Here is a 12,739-nt window from a genome sequence, read left to right on the forward strand (position 1 = left end):
GTTTGCTTTCTTAATTTTTGAAAATAATTGATGTCATATAGGAACTGTTCTTTAAAAGTTTGACAGAGGGGCAGGTAGGTGGCACAGTCGATACAGCACTGGCCCTGGATTCAGGAGTACCTGAGTTCAAATCCAGCCCCAGACACTTGACATTTACTAGCTGTGTGACCCTGGGCAAGTCACTTAACCCTCATTGTCCTGGCCCCTCCCCCCCAAAAAAATTAATAAAAGCTTGACAGAAACCTCTTGTATATAAAAAACCAGGGAGACCAGGATCTCCTCCCTATTTTGGTAGCTCCTTTACTTCTTTTTCTAAAACTGGATTAAAATCTCTATTTGGTATTAATTGTGTATATTTTTTGTTTGTTTGTTTGTTTTGTTTTTTTTTGATGGGACAATGAGGGTTAAGTGACTTGCCCAGGGTCACACAGCTAGTTAAGTGTCAAGTGTCTGAGGCCAGATTTGAACTCAGGTCCTCCTGAATCCAAGGCCAGTGCTTTATCCACTGCAACACCTAGCTGCCCCCAATTGTGTATTTTTGTAGATAATCCTTTCTTTAAAAAAAAAAAATTTAGTGTTTCTAACATACAGTTATAGTAGGTTCTGATCACTTATATGTCTTGTATGTTATGATTTTTACATTGTTCAATTGTTGCTAATTCGATTTTGATCCTCTTTCTAAGCAAATTAGATACAAGTATAGATTTTGTTAGTGTTTTCAAAGAACTAGCTTTTAGTTTTCTTTATCAGGTCAACTATATTTTTTGTTTCCAATTAATCTCCCCTCTAATTTTCCAAATTTCCTTTTTCTGTTTGTTTTGAGCCTATTTTCTAGCTTTTAAAAATCGAACATACGCTTCATTAATCTTTTTTATTTTGTTAATTTATGTTCTCAAGGATATTTTTCCTGAGGGTCACTTCAGCTTTATTGCATAAATATTGTATGTTTTTATAGTTTCCCTTTTTTATGCAGAGTTATTGTTTTTTTTTTGTTCTTTGACTCATTCATTATGCATTATTAAGGCTGCATTTAGGCCTGAAATTTTGCTAGTGCTTTCTCTATTAAAAGCAAACTCCCAATTTGTAAAGTGCCTTCAGTATATTTTTATTCTTAATGTGTGCCCCTAACCCACAGTATAGGGAGCCTCCACTTTGCTTAATCATTGATACCTTATTTTTATAACATCCCTCTCATTACTTACTATATTACTAGTCATATATCTTGTCATCACCAATATTAGGTAGTGGGTAGTTTACCTTGGGGACTTATGGTACCTGTATGAAAATCTAAAATTTTTCCAGAATGTCAATTCTAATGGTTATATGAACAAAATGGTACAAAAAGCATAAGTTACGAATTTCTTAAAAAATTATTTTAATTTTTGTTCTTATATATAAAATATAATCATTTCTAATAGTCATTACTGATAAAATGTACAAAAGGATTCCAAATATTAAGAAAATATATAAAAATCACTTTTTTCAAAAAAGCAAAAGACATTTCAATCTATGAAATATTTATTAACAGTTGAAATTTGTTGATATTTTGTTTTAATTTTTTTTTAATTGAAAACTTTGTTCCACCAAAAATACAGTGTAATTAATCTCCTTATTTAGTTCTGCTCCCAAAGTTCAAGATTTCTTCTTTTCCTTTTTTTTTTTTGTGGGACAATGAGGGTTAAGTGACTTGCCCAGGGTCACATACAGCTAGCTAGCAAGTGTCAAGTGTCTGAAGCCAAATTTGAACTCAGGTCCTTCTGAATTCAGGGCCGATGCTTTATCCACTGCACCACCTAGCTGCCCCATCAAAGTTCAAGATTTTTAAAAACAGGGAGTAAAACACACAGAAACAGACATATACATGCATACACACACATATAAAAACATATACACACACATATATATTGAATACTATAGTGTTATTAACCAATTTTTTACCACAATTCTGAAAAATTAGCACTTCTAGTGAATAGACTATGCTTGATTTTTAAAAGTTTATTTTGTGTTGGGGGAGTGCATTTTTTGCACTCCCCTCCAAAAAAAAAAATTTCAATTGGTAAAAATTATGTCTCACTTAAAAAAATAAAAGTATTAGAGAACCTTGTTCTTGGGAACAAATCCAATCTCATACACACACACACACACACACACACACACACATACTCCTCTCTTTTTTTAGTGAAAGCCTGCACAATACACATTTTGAAAGCTTTCAGAATATTTTCTTACACAATGGACCACCAACTATTCAAAATGAGTTTAGGTATATCAGGGAAATAATACATATTTTTAAATGGTCTAAATAGATATTAAAAGAAAGCTGCTCCCATTTTGCCTTGTATAGCATTTTAAAAGATCCCATGGTGAGCAAAATCTCCTACCATATTATAAACTATAAACTGTGATTGAAAATAAAATTGTTAATGAAGAAACTAACATTTCTGGAACTACTGGAGGAGGTGACTATACTCTTGAAAATACTTTTGTGACACTAAATGTGGAAGCCTCAAAACACAAACTAAATTTTATTACGTATAAAGCAAAACAAAATGGAAGTGTTCTCTATGCAAAGTTAATCTCTCCTCAGAACATCCCTCTTATGGAGCTGCCATCACTGTGCCATCTCAGTTGAAGCTTCTTTGGTTAATGAAAACTTGGATATCAGATTATTTTAACTAGTCTGCTATTTCAGAGAAAAGAAGCTACCGAGGAAAAAATGGACATTTAGATGCGACAAACCAAAGCACTGATTTGCATAAGGAAGAATTTGGTTAAACCTTTTCAACTCAGAATTATTTCAACCATTTTCAAATTTCTAATATGAAATATCTGATTTGCTTCCTGACTTCAGAAGCATTTATTCCTATTCTTTTCCCCATACCATTACCATTTCTTTAGTAAAGAAAAAAACATAAAATCCTGCTATTACAACTGAATTTTCAATTAAATAAAAATGTTCCTAATTTACTTTGTATGTAAAACAGATGTGCATATGTATAAGTATAGTTAAGAATAACCATGTGAGTTTTCCTATACAGTTCTGAATTAATTTCAAACCTTAAATATGAACTCTACTACAATACTCGTGGGGCTAGCCTAAATTCAAACTGTCACTTATACCAAAATTTAAGGTATTTAAAAATGAATATTCTTCTCTTTATTACTACTCCTAAATTCTTCTTCCACTCACTGTTGTAGTTGTTGCTGCTAGCTGCTGCTGCTAGCCGCTGGCTGAGATTTTGCTTGATGTAGTGATCCTTGGAACGCATCACTTTCTAACAGCAAAATGAACAAGACAAGGGAGGAAAAGAACAGTGGAAAGGTGGAAGATAGCAACAGGATGTCAAGAGGGGATGTTTACCCACCTTACCTTTACCCTCCGTAGTGATAGCTAAATATACTCTCTATGAGATATATCTCACATTTAAATGACTATTTAAAAGTACAAAAGGATTAGGTAACAAATGAGAGACTGGTTGTGAATGAAAAGTTAGGGATAATGTTCAGGGTATAGGCAAGGTTTCAGAAGAGCAAGCAATTACCATGTCTTCCTACAAAACATCTATGAATGGATAAATCATTAATTTGACCATATGAACATATATGGAGTCTTATGTAAAATTTGCTTCAATTGTAGCTCTAAGAATACTTTTTGAGATACCTTACAAAACTGATGTTTTAAATGTAACAATTCAAAGTAATGACAAATATGTTGATAGAACTCATGAGCTGTAAAGGAGAAGAAAGGAAGACTGCTTCCTCAAGTATAAAATGGAGAAAATACTTACCCTATCTAAACCAAATAGTTATTGTAGGATTAGATGAGATACTGCATGGGAATGCATTTTGAAAATTACAAAATGCTATAAATATTTAGTGTTTTTACTCAGAAAATTACTTTAATGGCAAGCAATTAGAGAATAAAAAGTATATACTCTCACATAAACATATGCTTTCAATACTTGTCCATGATGAGAAAATCCAAGTGTCATGTATGGAAGAAGCAAAGGAAGTCTGTGTTTAACTTACGAGTCTGAGATCCTTCCAATATATTTCGATGTGAGATTTCCATATCTTCGGCCCTGGATTCTGTGGTTTCCTCTACCTCTTTCTTTCGTTTCTAATATAAAAAAAAACAAGAAATGGCTATTGGTCTGGCATAGGTGAATAAATGGACAAATTTGCCACATTAGAGTAATATAAATAGTACATATAGCTTATTGAAAGCATATTATAATCACATCTCTAATTCCTTATCCACATTATCTTACCAGTATAAGAGCGTACTTCACATTTATATATCAGAATCATTCATTCATTTAGCATTTTAAGTATTTACTATGAATAAAGGATTGTACTACCATACAAAGCAAACAGAATATAAATACGTAATAAAATATTACTATATTGATTTTACAGTTCAGGAAACTGACTTAGAAAGAGAATGTGATTAGCCTCAGATTACATAAGAAACCACATACATTGCATCTCTTTTTAAAATACTGTAGTTAAAAAAATACTTTTTTAAAAAAACTGTTAACTTTTTATTAACTTTATTTTACACCTGGGAGAAGAGATCACTTTTTATACAAAAATATTATGCACTGACTTGTCTCATCTATCACAAAATGCCAATGACTGCTTAAACAGAATTAGTGGAAGAATTCTATAAATTAAAAATCATTTATAAAGTGTTTACTATATGTATCAGGCATTATGACGAGTTCTGGGGATAAAAAGAAAGGCAAAAACCAGGTTTCTGTTGTCAAGGAATTCACATTCTAAAAAGGGGGACAACATTCAAAGAATTATGTATGAACAAGATATAAACTGAGTAGATGGAAAACAATCTTAGAGGGAAGGCATTAGTAGTCAGGAGGACTTGGATAAGCCTCCAAATGGTAACTTTAAGATTTTTGTTATATATCAATAGAACTCTGCTAAGCTTGAAGAACAAGCCTTAATGTTTTCCTCACAGAATAACTTATTGGTTTATTTAGGTTTAAAGAAACAGGTTTGCTCCTAAATTCTCAAAATGGGTTTGATCTTTAAATCTTTTGCTATCTTCTATTCTTTCTTCCAGTAGATTCATATAGTCAGTAGCTAATTTAGACATTCTGTTTTCATTCTTTTCTATTCCTGCTCCTGCAACATTTGTATTACTTGGTTCATTTAGTGTCTTGCATTTATTCTTTTTGAATTAAGTAGGTATAAGAATCATAGAAGTTTCAAAAACCTCTTAGTTTAGATTTTTCAATGTAAATTTTAAATCTAAAATTCCAAATTTTATACCCATGCTATCCCTAGTTTTCATAGTAACCTTGTCCATTTATATCATTTGGTAAATAATTCAATACACACAAAATCTCACTATCCCAGGGTATAACAAATGTCCTCATTTATATTTTCTAGCAATTAACATTAAGTTAAACTTTATCTGAATCTTTTTTTTTTTTGCTTCAGGCCATTTTTGTACAGCTATTAAAAAAAAAAAGTCTAACACCTGCTGACAGCACATTGTTATTTTTCCTAATGGCAACCATGGGTTCTATTCCAAAGAGAACTACATGGGAAAGCTGAACTCTATTTGAGCCACATTATCTTAAAACCTTCAAATGAACAGAACTGTTATTATCTGGTGTATTACAATTAATCCAACTGTTTCAAAAATATTCTTAAGGTAGCTATGGAAAGATTAAAATACAAACAGAAGTATATGTATGTATGTATGTATGTTATGTTATGTATGTATGTGTAATGTTTCAAAAAAAAAAAAAAGGACAAATGCAAAAATAACAACTTGAATAAGCCTTAAAAAACTTCAAGTGGCATTCATTTAATAGCTCTGTATACAGAGGTATTACTTTACTAAAATAGCTTTAAGAGTGGTTAGAACTTCACATAACTGATGAGAGAAGGGGAGAGTGCCTTACATCTTTCTTTTTCCAAAGTGTTGCTTCATGATTACCATCTAAACCCTGCTGGGCTGAACAGATTGGTTCGATAATTACATACAATAACTGCAGTGGGCAGGTAACCCTCAGCTGGCACAGGGCAGCTCCCCTGTGAGAACTTCCATATGCAAACTGCACTGATGGAGTGCATTAGGTACATCTTTCCTGCCGGTGCACAGGCCTGATTAACGCCAGCCAAGACTCCAAGGTTAGCATGTCAGCAGATTTGTGATGCATTAGGCAGGAATAAACACAGACACTTTTGTTCATTCCGATCAAAATTAAGGAGGAATATTTCAGCACTATATTGCTTTCCACACAGGAGAGAATACATTTCTCCAGGTTGTAACAGGGCAGATTTTAAATACTCATCACCAAAAAAACGTTATCCAATAAATTCTACACAAGTGCATAATACATCCACCTTGTTTTCAAGTTTATTTAATAAAAATGTAGCTTTATTCATCCTGATGCAGGTGAATAACATGGTAATGGAAACCAGACATCATTTATCCAACAAAGGAAACACATGTATTTTAAGCTGTATATGTCAGGTAAAATTCAATGAATTCTACTAATCCACATTTCACATATGTATCTTATTCCCAACTTTTCTTTATGCAGGAAGTTTTGATTATTGGTTTCTCTGGTTAAAGTTTAAAAAAACTTGTAAATTTAATATCAGTATTTTTTATCAGTATTACCATCAGTACACAGTATGAAATACAGGCTTAACATAGATCTGAGTACAATGCCAAATAAAGATTCTATGACTTATCATTTCTTCTGATGACCTAAAAGTGTTATGCCACATTATTTCTCAACTGTCTCAGGCATCACCTAGTAGGTATTCTATTTTCCTTTGTACAGGAAAAGAAACTGAGGTACTTGGGAGTTAAATGTCTTTTACAAGGACACAATTTAAGTCTGGTGTGGCTGGACTCAGACTATAGTCTATTTGTTCTTTTGTATTTGAAAAGTATAGCTAAATGTTGTATTATATACACTAAAGAAAAAAAAACTAAAAATAAACAAAGACAAAAAAATCAAATTAACCTCCATATTTAAAAAATCTGTTTTACCACTTCTGAAACTTCAAATAAAGATGTTTTGGAACTATCTGTTTGGATGCCTGCTATAGTACTACATTTTTAGGAATTGTCAGATTGTGCTGAACTAAAATTTGGTTAAATTGCAGTTTCCCCATTTTCAATGAGGAAGTAGGAAGGCAAATTTAGTTAGTTGCATTTAGAAGGATGGCTTACTAAGAGTATGAACATCTGACTGAAAGGAGTTAAATCCAGTCAAAGTTGCTTTTAACTGAAAAGAGAATAATAAAAATCCTCATGTGTATAAAGGAAAAGTAGGGTTCCCATTTATTTGTTTCTAAAAATTCAACATTAGAGATCAACAGATACATTATTGGGCTGTCTCAATGTTTATGAGCTTCTACTCAGACTTGGGAAAGAAAGGAAATGGAAAGACAGTTTATATTGTATAAAGTCTGAGGAAAAAGACATTTTAACCAAGGAAAAGTGTGTAAAAATGGCTTATGGTAGAGAGGAAATAAGGGAAGATGATGCACAGAAAAGAGAAAAACATTCATACTAATAGAATTAAGTTGAAAAGAGCCTTTTAAAATTTACAAAAGTGAAGATTAGAAATGAGTTTTTAAAGTTATTTATTACAAAGGATAATTGCCGACAAAATAAATAGTAATATCTAAGACCTGTAAGAATATTTTTAACTTAACTTGGGCCTTAATCTGTGGACTTTTGAATGTTTGGCTATCTGACTGCTATTAATTTCCTAAGCCAGTCTGCAAGGGCCTGTTTCTTCTCCCACTGCCTCTCAGACTGATAAGAAAAAAAAGATTAAAATGCCTTTATTAACTTTTAGTTGTCCCCCCAAATTCAGGAGTAATTCCTATTTTTCTTCCTGTTTTTAACTGAACATTGCATCCCCAGAACTGTCTATGATTTTGTAAATTGGGGAAAGACCAGTCTTCACATAACCCCAACTCTCCCAAAAAAGCAAAGGAGAGTAATATTTCAAAATTGGTAGAAGAGTCTCTTCCTCCTACCCTCAATTTATGTACTTCCTTAGTTTTTTAACCTCAAGTTTTCAAATATATTTCAGGTATTGAGACCTAGATAATTAGCTCTGAATACAAATAGAAAAAGTGCATAGATTAGCTTTGGTTTTTTGCTTATGTATGTATAAGTTAGAGCCCCTTAAATTCACTGTACAAATTAATGCATTAATTGGCAACTTGATGTGTTCTTGAATTAAATGAAAATTATTATAGTCTGAATTCATACGTACTCATCTTCCAAGGAAATAAAACAAGAGCTATCTCATTTCTCCTATAAAAAGACTGTAAGGTAGGTAGATGAAAGTAAAATCCCATTTTACAGGCCAAGAAACCATGGTTTAATTTCTTGCTATAACAATTAGAAATAGTATAGGAACTAGAACCCAGAGCTCTTTATTTTTAGTCCAGATTTCCTTCTACTAGACTATGCTGCCTCTGTGTATGACTTTTTAGTTTTGGTTTTTTTTGGCGGGGCAATGGGGGTTAAATGACTTGCCCAGGGTCACACAGCTAGTAAGTGTCAAGTGTCTGAGGTCGGATTTGAACTCAGGTCCTCCTGAATCCAGGGCCAGTGCTTTATCCACTGCGCCACCTAGCTGCCCCCCACTTCTTAGTATTTTTTAAAAACAAATTTTGTAATTTTTAAAAATGATGCTACTAGTAAGGGAAATGGTTAGAGTACTACATAATACTGTATACATACTGTAGTTTCAAGAAACAGAATGCGCTTAGAAGACATAGCCCAAAGTTCCTCAAAAGTGACATATTATTTAACTGGACATTATGTAATTGCAGACATATTTTAAGAAAAAAGTCATAAAAGATATAATTAAGAAATGAAAAGGGGGCAAAGGGGATGAAGTAAGGAAATAAAAATATTTTAATTGAAAAGGCTTACTCTTTTAAATAAGCTTTGATGGAAAGGCCCAAAACAAGAAAATCAGAAAAAAAAATTTTCTGCAATAACACATACCCATTGTCTGACATTGCCAGAGAAATCTTTTTTAGATCAATAATATCTGAGTAGAAAAGTATTATCTCAATGAAAAGCTCTGGCTGTGGAGCCCAGAGGACCTGGTCCAGAGCCTGCCTCATGATATTTGTGTGGCCTCAGGCAAGTCATTCAAGCTCTCCCAACTTTAGTTTCCTCAACCACAAAATGAAGATGTTGGACCTGATGGTATCTGAGGCCCTTCCAGATTTGGATCCGTGGCAATCTTATACTATGGAACCAAAATACAGGCACAAAATGGAAGCCTTTCTTGGATAGTAACCCTCAGGGTTTATATCACCTAATACCTTCTAAATAAGATGCTTTAAAATAAGGTAATCTGAGTTCTTCAAAAAATAACATGTAGCTTAAACATCATAGCAGGAAGAGATCTTAAGGATCATCTAATCCTATCTCTTTATTTTATAGATGAGGAAACAAAGACCCAAAAGGAGGTGTCCCAAAAGTCTTAGTGCGGTTTTGAGTTATGTACTTTTGCAATACACTATACAGATAGTAAATGGCAGAAGCAAGGATTTGAACCTAGGCCTCCTAAATCTAAGACCTGTAAGAATATTTTTAACTTAACTTGGGCCTTAATCTGTGGACTTTTGAATGTTTGGCTATCTGACTGCTATTAATTTCCTAAGCCAGTCTGCAAGGGCCTGTTTCTTCTCCCACTGTCTCTCAGACTGATAAGAAAAAAAAGGATTAAAATGCCTCTTTTAATTAAAGCAAATATGGGGTTTATTTAGATGAATAAACTTAAGAGTTAAATATAGAAACAAGGATAACAAAATTAAAATACGACCTGTCATCCTTTTAAACTTTCTGCCACCTCTCGCCTATGGGTGTGCTGGCCGCTGACGTTTGCGCTTCCTGTTTGCCACACCTGGAACTTTCTTAGCGTCCTCCTGCATCTCCGTGCCAACCAACCTTCTAGCATTCCCCTTTTCTGTCTAACTTCCCTCTCTGCACCGTAGTGACCCCCGAAAAGCCCCTGTCCTGTTGCAAACCCCCTTTCTTTACTGTAGCCACCGTCTCCTTAGTGAATCCCCCTTTCTGTACTGTCACAATGACCCTCCAAGCACGTCCTCTCTCACTGACCTCCTGTGAACCTCCTTTCTTTATTGTAGCCACCCCCCCCCCTGCGTCTCTAGCATCTCAGATTATATATCCCTTCTCTCCCCTCAAACCTTGGGCTCCCTGAGCCCCGCCCCCCCCCAAGCTAATTCGCTGGCTAGCACCACGGCCAGGGGGCCAGAGTGAGCTGTGTGCACCACACCCAGGGCTCAAGGGGCCCGTGGCCCCTTTAGCATGCCCAGGACCTCCAGGTGGGCTGCGCCAGGGGCCTGTCAGGGCTTCTTAGCTCAGTGCTGAAGCAGAGGGGGAGGGGCAGCTCTGCTTACACAGAGAAAAACCCTGAGGGCCTAAGGCTTTTTAATCTCAGCCCAAAGGCAGGGTCCCCAAATCACAATAAATTCCCATAGACCAAAGTCTTTTCTACTGTATTATGCATATTCATAAATTCAAATATTACCAACTCCCACTTCAGTAGGTCAACATGTAGTTTTCTTTCAATGTTCTAAATTCATTCATTCAACAAAAATTTGACCACCATTTATTATATGTTTAAGTGAATATGGGTTTCACAAAGGCTTATTCAGACCAAGCAATGGCAGTTCCTATGTCACTGGATGACACTCAAGTAGGCCTATCCAATATGGAATTCCACTTTAGCATGAAGATCCAATTTCCATAAAATAGTATTAAGTGGTCAATTCTAGATTACTCAGGAGTCTTTTTGTCAATTTTTCACTTAAAGCTCTCTTTTCTGCTCTCTTCCTTTTAGACAATTTTACTCCTTTCTACCTCCACAAGAGATTATAAGGAGAAAGAAGCAGCAAAATTCAAATTATTCAATTTTGCTTCTTGTTAACAATTCTCACAAAAATCCTGATGGTAGAATAGAAAGAAATAATATTTAAACTGGAGGTTTTACACTATCTGTGAATTTCAATCATTTGTGCTACTTCCATTACCCTATCTGGAAACATCACCAAAATAATTGTTTATTGGAATAAGTGTGAATTAAAAACATAGGTCTATAACTTGTAGGCTCTGTCGGAATGTTATCATGGGACAACTCCCCACTGGCTGGCAGCCAGGTAATGTTGTTCCATAGTCATGAAAATACTTTTAGGCAAATGTAAACTATCTTGAATTGACAGTATAGCATAATCTGTTTAATGATGTTGTTAAGTGGTTTATTACTAAACAGTTATGTTACTTCAAGTTTCCTTTAATTCTGTACACCACTGATGCGATACTATTGACAGGAAACAGGGAAGTTTTAAAGGAGGTGGAGTAGTTGAGTAGTTGTGGACCTGTTCAGTTTGAGATGATCATGAGATGTGGGAAGTGTCTAACAGGCAGATGGTGAAGAAACAGAACTTGGGAAAGAGGCTAAGGCTGACTATGTACAATCTATGTGCGGAGAGATGACACTGAACCCCAGGGAGCGTATAAGATCGATGAAAGTGTGAGAATAGGAAGAAGAGATGCACTATAGAGTAGTATATATATAGCACCAGAATTAGAGTCAGGAAGATCAGGGATCGAATCCTATCTTAGATACTGTTTTACCCTAAGAATATCATTTAAGTACTGAGGCTCAATTTTATCTCTAAGGCCCTTCCTAGGTCTAGATCTATAAACCCAGAGGAAAAAAGCACCCAGGACAGAGAATCAGGGCCACAATTAGGGCTCGATTTATAACTGATGGTATAGTAAAGAAGACTAAGAAGGAATGGTCAAAGAGGTAGGAGAATCAGGTGATAGCAGTGTCATGAAAACCCAGAGAAGAGAAAGTATCCAGGCAGAATAAGAAGGACTAAGATTGAGAGGGTGAAAGTAATTAAGATACCACTGATAACTTTAGGGAGAGTTGCTGTTGTAGACCATCTTCGAAGTAATTTTAGTCAAGTGATAAGAACAAATGCCAAATTATAAGGTATAGAGGAGTGAGTGACAGAAAAAAGTGAATGCAATGAGTGCAAACAGCTTTTTCTAAGAATTTGGAAAGGAAATCAGAAATACAGGATGACAGCCTAAGAGAAAAACCTGAGCATGTTCACAGGTGGCAGGAAATGAGCTAGTAGATTATGCAGAGTTTTAAGATTAGTGAGAAAGGTGGCAAGATTGTGTGAACAATCTGATAGAGGAGGTAGAAGGGGAAGGGTCTAAAGGTACAATGACTCTGTTACACTTATAATTGTCCTTAAAACTCTATATTTATTTCCTTTTTCAGGAGATTTGAAATACAATGAGCTCCTCAGAGGAAAGATGCTATCTAAATGCATAATAATAATTAACTGGGTGTGTGGCCCTAGGAAAGTCACTTAACCTCTCTTGAGTTTTGGCTTCCTCCTGTGTGAAATGATTTATGTCAAAGTTGCTATAAAGAATAAATAAGTGTAAAGTACTTGGTAAAATATATAGTACTATACAAATGCTCAGCAATAATGTAAAATTGAAAGGGTGAACATCCTATTATAAACTCTACACTGTAAAGTTTCCTAGGGAGCTCTATGTAGATTTTAAAAGGGAGAAAAAAAGCCCACAAACCTTTGAAAACTGTAAAACTGGAAATTGAGAAAGACAATATTTCTAAAAACAAACATGAAAACCAAATTTTCT

General features: G+C 34.5%; 1 protein-coding gene across 5 annotated transcripts in view; it reads right to left on the bottom strand.

The window, feature by feature from the left end:
* The window catches only part of VRK1 (VRK serine/threonine kinase 1), a 367,797-nt gene that overhangs the window by 5,255 nt on the left and 349,803 nt on the right, over positions 1-12,739 (bottom strand). For all 5 annotated transcript variants that reach the window (XM_043989848.1, XM_043989850.1, XM_043989849.1 and 2 more), the window contains one exon: positions 4,030-4,120. In XM_043989848.1, the coding sequence (XP_043845783.1) occupies positions 4,030-4,120 (91 nt within the window). The remainder of the gene's footprint in view (positions 1-4,029; positions 4,121-12,739) is intronic.

Source organism: Dromiciops gliroides, chromosome 2 (assembly GCF_019393635.1).
Source record: "Dromiciops gliroides isolate mDroGli1 chromosome 2, mDroGli1.pri, whole genome shotgun sequence".
NCBI lineage: Eukaryota > Metazoa > Chordata > Mammalia > Microbiotheria > Microbiotheriidae > Dromiciops > Dromiciops gliroides.